Source organism: Procambarus clarkii, chromosome 39, assembly GCF_040958095.1.
Source record: "Procambarus clarkii isolate CNS0578487 chromosome 39, FALCON_Pclarkii_2.0, whole genome shotgun sequence".
NCBI classification, from domain to species: Eukaryota; Metazoa; Arthropoda; class Malacostraca; order Decapoda; family Cambaridae; genus Procambarus; species Procambarus clarkii.
In genome coordinates, this window is record NC_091188.1 from 7,537,387 (window position 1) to 7,544,699 (window position 7,313).

At 48.8% G+C, this 7,313-nt stretch overlaps 1 protein-coding gene across 1 annotated transcript; it reads left to right on the top strand.

The window, feature by feature from the left end:
* Nucleotides 1-1,099: 1,099 nt before the first annotated feature.
* On the top strand, nucleotides 1,100-3,163 carry LOC138372492 (uncharacterized). The gene has a single exon (XM_069337962.1). It carries the CDS (start codon nucleotides 1,100-1,102, stop codon nucleotides 3,161-3,163), a length of 2,064 nt encoding a protein of 687 aa, XP_069194063.1.
* Nucleotides 3,164-7,313: the final 4,150 nt, after the last annotated feature.

Here is a 7,313-nt window from a genome sequence, read left to right on the forward strand (position 1 = left end):
TGCTGAGAGAGACACGCAGGCAACACAGCAGACGTCGTGCTGAAAGACAAGCAGGCAACACAGCAGACGTCGTGCTGAGAGAGACACTCAGGCAACACAGCAGACGTCGTGCTGAGAGACACACGCAGGCAACACAGCAGACGTCGTGCTGAAAGACACGCAGGCAACACAGCAGACGCCGTACTGAGAGAGACACGCAGGCAACACAGCAGACCTCGTGCTGAGAGAGACACTCAGGCAACACAGCAGACGTCGTGCTGAGAGAGACACGCAGGCAACACAGCAGACACCGTGCTGAGAGAGACACGCAAGCAACACAGCAGACGTCGTGCTGAAAGACAAGCAGGCAACACAGCAGACGTCGTGCTGAGAGAGACACTCAGGCAACACAGCAGACGTCGTGCTGAGAGACACACGCAGGCAACACAGCAGACGTCGTGCTGAAAGACACGCAGGCAACGCAGCAGACACCGTGCTGAGAGAGACACGCGGGCAACACAGCAGACACCGTGCTGAGAGAGACACGCGGGCAACGCAGCAGACACCGTGCTGAGAGAGACACGCGGGCAACACAGCAGACGTCGTGCTGAGAGAGACACTCAGGCAACGCAGCAGACACCGTGCTGAGAGAGACACGCGGGCAACGCAGCAGACGTCGTGCTGAGAGAGACACTCAGGCAACGCAGCAGACACCGTGCTGAGAGAGACACGCGGGCAACGCAGCAGACACCGTGCTGAGAGAGACACGCGGGCAACGCAGCAGACACCGTGCTGAGAGAGACACGCGGGCAACACAGCAGACACCGTGCTGAGAGAGACACGCGGGCAACACAGCAGACACCGTGCTGAGAGAGACACGCGGGCAACACAGCAGACACCGTGCTGAGACAACACATGGGGACCATAAAATAATTAAGCTGTTAAGTTCATTCCTACATGAGGCGACGACACTGCCACACCATGACTCCCGACCACTCCTGTTGCAAGGTGAGGCAGACACTGGTGTGCAGTGTTGACAAGTGCTACACGCACTCACCGACAATGAAATAAATGAAAACCAGATGCAACACTGGACACAAGATGCAGCACTGGACACAAGATGCAACACTGGACACAAGATGCAGCACCGGACACAAGATGCAGCACTGGACACAAGATGCAGCACCGGACACAAGATGCAGCACCGGACACAAGATGCAACACTGGACACAAGATGCAACACTCAGCACAAGATGCAGCACCGGACACAAGATGCAGCACTGGACACAAGATGCAACACCGGACACAAGATGCAACACTGGACACAAGATGCAACACTGGACACAAGATGCAGCACCGGACACAAGATGCAGCACTGGACACAAGATGCAACACTGGACACAAGATGCAGCACCGGACACAAGATGCAGCACTGGACACAAGATGCAGCACTGGACACAAGATGCAACACTGGACACAAGATGCAACACTGGACACAAGATGCAGCAACGGACACAAGATGCAACACCGGACACAAGATGCAACACTGGACACAAGATGCAACACTGGACACAAGATGCAGCACCGGACACAAGATGCAACACTGGACACAAGATGCAGCACCGGACACAAGATGCAACACTGGACACAAGATGCAGCACCGGACACAAGATGCAGCACTGGACACAAGATGCAGCACTGGACACAAGATGCAGCACTGGACACAAGATGCAGCACCGGACACAAGATGCAGCACTGGACACAAGATGCAACACTGGACACAAGATGCAGCACCGGACACAAGATGCAACACCGGACACAAGATGCAACACTGGACACAAGATGCAACACTGGACACAAGATGCAGCACCGGACACAAGATGCAACACTGGACACAAGATGCAGCACCGGACACAAGATGCAGCACTGGACACAAGATGCAACACTGGACACAAGATTCAGCACCGGACACAAGATGCAACACTGGACACAAGATGCAACACTGGACACAAGATGCAGCACCGGACACAAGATGCAACACCGGACACAAGATGCAACACTGGACACAAGATGCAACACTGGACACAAGATGCATCACCGGACACAAGATGCAGCACTGGACACAAGATGCAGCACCGGACACAAGATGCAGCACCGGACACAAGATGCAACACTGGACACAAGATGCAACACTCATCACAAGATGCAGCACCGGACACAAGATGCAGCACCGGACACAAGATGCAGCACTGGACACAAGATGCAGCACTGGACACAAGATGCAGCACTGGACACAAGATGCAGCACTGGACACAAGATGCAACACTGGACACAAGATGCAGCACCGGACACAAGATGCAGCACTGGACACAAGATGCAACACTGGACACAAGATGCAGCACCGGACACAAGATGCAGCACTGGACACAAGATGCAACACTGGACACAAGATGCAACACTGGACACAAGATGCAGCACCGGACACAAGATGCAGCACTGGACACAAGATGCAACACCGGACACAAGATGCAGCACTGGACACAAGATGCAGCACTGGACACAAGATGCAACACTGGACACAAGATGCAACACTGGACACAAGATGCAGCAACGGACACAAGATGCAACACTGGACACAAGATGCAACACTGGACACAAGATGCAGCACCGGACACAAGATGCAACACCGGACACAAGATGCAACACCGGACACAAGATGCAGCACCGGACACAAGATGCAGCACCGGACACAAGATGCAACACTGGACACGAGATGCAACACCGGACACAAGATGCAACACCGGACACAAGATGCAACACTGGACACAAGATGCAACACCGGACACAAGATGCAACACCGGACACAAGATGCAACACTGGACACAAGATGCAACACCGAACACAAGATGCAACACTGGACACAAGATGCAACACCGGACACAAGATGCAACACCGGACACAAGATGCAACACCGGACACAAGATGCAACACCGGACACAAGATGCAACACTGGACACAAGATGCAACACCGGACACAAGATGCAACACTGGACACAAGATGCAACACCGGACACAAGATGCAACACCGGACACAAGATGCAACACTGGACACAAGATGCAACACCGGACACAAGATGCAACACTGGACACAAGATGCAACACTGGACACAAGATGCAACACTGAACACAAGATGCAGCACTGGACACAAGATGATCCTGGACACTGATTCTCAACACCAAAATGTTATATGTTCCAAAAATGTTCCCATGACCCTGTGGAAGAACATCTCCCCCTTCCCCCCCCCCCCCGTGTCCCTAATCAGTTTCCAACGACATATTTGTGTGTTGATTCACTTCTCATGTCAAGCAACACAATATCTAGGAATCACAGCAACAAAAATGACATTGATTTGTGTGTTCGCAATTTAGATTGATTTTTACTATTTAAAAATTTTCATAATTGCTAGACTTATATTTAAATTTTATGCACTGAGTAGTTAAAAGCTTTATGTTTATTTAGTTCAATGTATACACGCGTAGTACTAGTGTAAGTGGTTAAAAAATTAGAAACTTGATTTCTACGTCTTTAAAAATATGATTTAACTTTAGTGATGGTGTTCACAGTGTTCAAGAGAGAACTGAATAAGCACCTCCAAAGGATTCCTGATCAACCAGGCGGTGACTCATACGTCAGGCTGCGAGCAGCCGCGTCCAACTGCCTGGTTGATTAGTCCAGCAACCAGGAGGCCTGGTCGACGACCGGGCCGCGGGGACGCTAAGCCCCGGAAGCACCTCAAGGTATGGTGCGAACATAAATCAAATATTTCCTAGTAGAGCGAGATATAGAAAAGCTTGGTGGACAAGCCCTAACTTTAGACAGAGAGATATTTTATTTTATAGCTATTGGTAAACTGAAAATTAGTATTGAGTTATAGTTAGTATACCTCATTTTAGAATATTGGGACTACATTAGCCGTCTTCCAACTCTCTGGTAGGTCTCCCGTTTCCAGTGACTTGTTACACGTGCTATACAGTATCCTGTGTGTGTGTACTCACCTAATTGTGCTTGCGTTGAGCTCTGGCTCTTTGGTCCCGCCTCTCAACAGTCAATCAATAGGTGTACAGGTTCCTGAGCCTATTGGGCTCTATCATATCTACACTTGAAACTGTGTGTGTGTGTGTGTGTGTGTGTGTGTGTGTGTGTGTGTGTGTGTGTGTGTGTGTGTGTGTGTGTGTGTGTGTGTGTGTGTGTGTGTGTGTGTGTGTGTGTGTGCTCACCTAGTTGTGATTGCGGCGGTTGAGCTCTGGCTCTTTGATGCCGCATTTCAATGAACTGATGTACTGGTTTTGGGCACTCAATTACCACCTGTGTCCCCTATTGCGTGTGCCCCTTGTGTTAAATAACCAGTCTTTATCTATCCTATCAATTCCTTTGACAGTCTTTTATGTGTGAGGACGTGTGTGTGTGTGTGTGCCGTCACTATGCCATCATAATGCATTTGTCTGAACAAATTTTAGATCCTTCTCCACTTCTCCCACACGCCGGGCCATCCTAACCCTTCAATCCTACCTTATCAAAACACCTCTATGAAGCCCCCGGCATGATTAACGTCCTCACTGACTAAAACTCTCACCCTGTGTTCAGTCTCAAGCGGTTCAACGCCTGTGTGTGAAGCGCCGAGATGCGACAGACACGGAGAAATGGACAGATGGGATATGTATATGTGTGTGTGTTTATTGCTTCAAGCAGGGGGATGGTGGAATTCGGGTGGCGGAGGGGTCACCTGGCGGTCTCCCTCTGTGAGTAGGCCATATACCTGTGTGACAGCCGCAAAAGGCGGTCGGGGTTTTATTGGTAGGGGGGTAATTACGGTAGTGGTATGGAGATAGGTGGACATGAGAGTGGATGGGAGAGAGAGAGAGAGAGAGAGAGAGAGAGAGAGAGAGAGAGAGAGAGAGAGAGAGAGAGAGAGAGAGAGAGAGAGAGAGAGAGAGAGAGAGAGAGAGAGAGAGAGAGAGAGAAAGAGATAGAGAGAGAATATGTTCCCACAGTCAAGTACTCGTCCAGAGAGAGGGGCCTCCCAGTAGCGCTAAGTCCAAGGATTACATCCCAAAACAATGGCATCTCCAAATCTCCTCATCTTAGCGCCTGTCAACAACATGTCAACTACGGAGTTCCCACCAGCCTCTAAACCTCTCGTTAGCGCTACTGGTAAACGAGTTTATTAGGCGGTAAATTTCTCGTTTCCCTGTGAATGATTCCTGTACAGGTATTGATTAAATAATGAGAGCGAGAGAGAGAGCGAGACAGACATAGAAGAGAGATAAATATTTGGACAAAAGTATAACATAAACAGATGACGAGTCACAATAACGTGGTTGGAGATATGATGACCAAACCTTACATTAGAAGATGAGGAGACGACGATTCGGTCCGTCTTGGACCATTATGAGACCAAGTCCGTCCTGGACCATTACGAGGCCAGGTCCGTCCTGGACCGTTATGAGACCAAGTCCGTCCTGGACCATTACGAGGCCAGGTCCGTCCTGGACCGTTATGAGACCAAGTCCGTCCTGGACCATTGCGAGACCAAGTCCGTCCTGGACCATTGCGAGACCAAGTCCGTCCTGGACCATTGCGATTGATTTGATTTTTGATTGTTGCCGCCGGTGGCGGCTAATTTATTGTGCACCCCATACTCATCCTGTGAGCGGTAGCGCAAAAGCATTACAGAGGGCACAAAAGGTCTTTATCAGACCTCATCTTAGACTATTACATAAACAATTTCATCTATCCTTCACACCTTATAGTTACAATGTCAGCTTGTTACAGAGAAAGAGCTATTACAAGAGCTACATATTTACAGTAAGTCATCATATATTAATGATAGGTCTTATCGCTAATACATAATAGTTTGACCAATGGGGATATTACAGAGTCATAGGGGAGCTTCTGTTTATTATTAGTCCTCACAATACACTACTTGTTTCTGAATCTCATATGTCGTTCATCTACTTGGAAGCAAAATGTGGATACAGTGCAAGGATTTCAGGTAATTTATCCATGGTAATAAGATAGGTTGCCATATCATACAGAGTGAGCTTAGATTTATCTTTAAATGGCTCAATTTTACTACAATCCAAGATATAGTGTTCGAGTGTGTGTCCCTGTCTTTGTCCAACCACTTTACACTTTACTTCATCTAAATCCCTATTCAAGCCGAACTGCCAGAGATACTTGTAGCCAAGTCTTATACGAGCTGTGACAACATCTGTTAGTCTACTGACTTTGTTACTTGCCCCATACACATGTTTTACTTCACACATTTCATTGTGATGAACAATGGACCTGCTGGTTCCAGTTTGTACTGTTCTACTTTCTTCAAAGACCATTACGAGACCAGGTCCGTCCTGGACCATTACGAGACCAGGTCCGTCCTGGACCATTATGAGACCAGGTCCGTCCTGGACCATTATGAAACCAGGTCCGTCCTGGACCATTATGAGACCAGATCCGTCCTGGACCATTATGAGACCAGGTCCGTCCTGGACCACTATGAGACCAGGTCCGTCCTGGACCATTATGAGACCAGATCCGTCATGGACCATTATGAGACCAGGTCCGTCCTGGACCACTATGAGACCAGGTCCGTCCTGGACCATTATGAGACCAGGTCCGTCATGGACCATTATGAGACCAGGTCCGTCATGGACCATTATGAGACCAGGTCCGTCCTGGACCATTATGAGACCAGGTCCGTCCTGGACCATTATGAGACCAGTTCCGTCCTGGACCACTATGAGACCAGGTCCGTCCTGGACCATTATGAGACCAGGTCCGTCCTGGACCATTACGAGACCAGGTCCGTCCTGGACCATTATGAGACCAGGTCCGTCCTGGACCATTATGAGACCAGGTCCGTCCTGGACCATTACGAGACCAGGTCCGTCCTGGACCATTACGAGACCAGGTCCGTCCTGGACCATTATGAGACCAGGTCCGTCCTGGACCATTATGAGACCAGGTCCGTCCTGGACCAGGTCTCCCACACGACTTGATAATGGTCCAGAACGGACCGAAACGTCGTCGTAACTTCATCTTCTGGTGAGTAGTTTGGTCATTACAACATGTCAACAACACAGGTTTACAAAACAACTGAAGTATAAGCAACGTGAAATTGATTCTCAAGAACAACAAACACTTCTTAATGAAATACTCAATTATAGAGCTGCTTGAAATATCACACCAAATACAATATATACAAAATGTATGATTTATTGACATAATACTAATGACATTAATAGTAATATTCTTATTATTGATCAATGAAATC

What these genes read in the sequence shown, in the direction of transcription:
- LOC138372492 (XM_069337962.1), top strand. Translation starts at nt 1,100, where the DNA reads ATGCAACACTGGACACAAGATGCAGCACCGGACACAAGATGCAGCACT.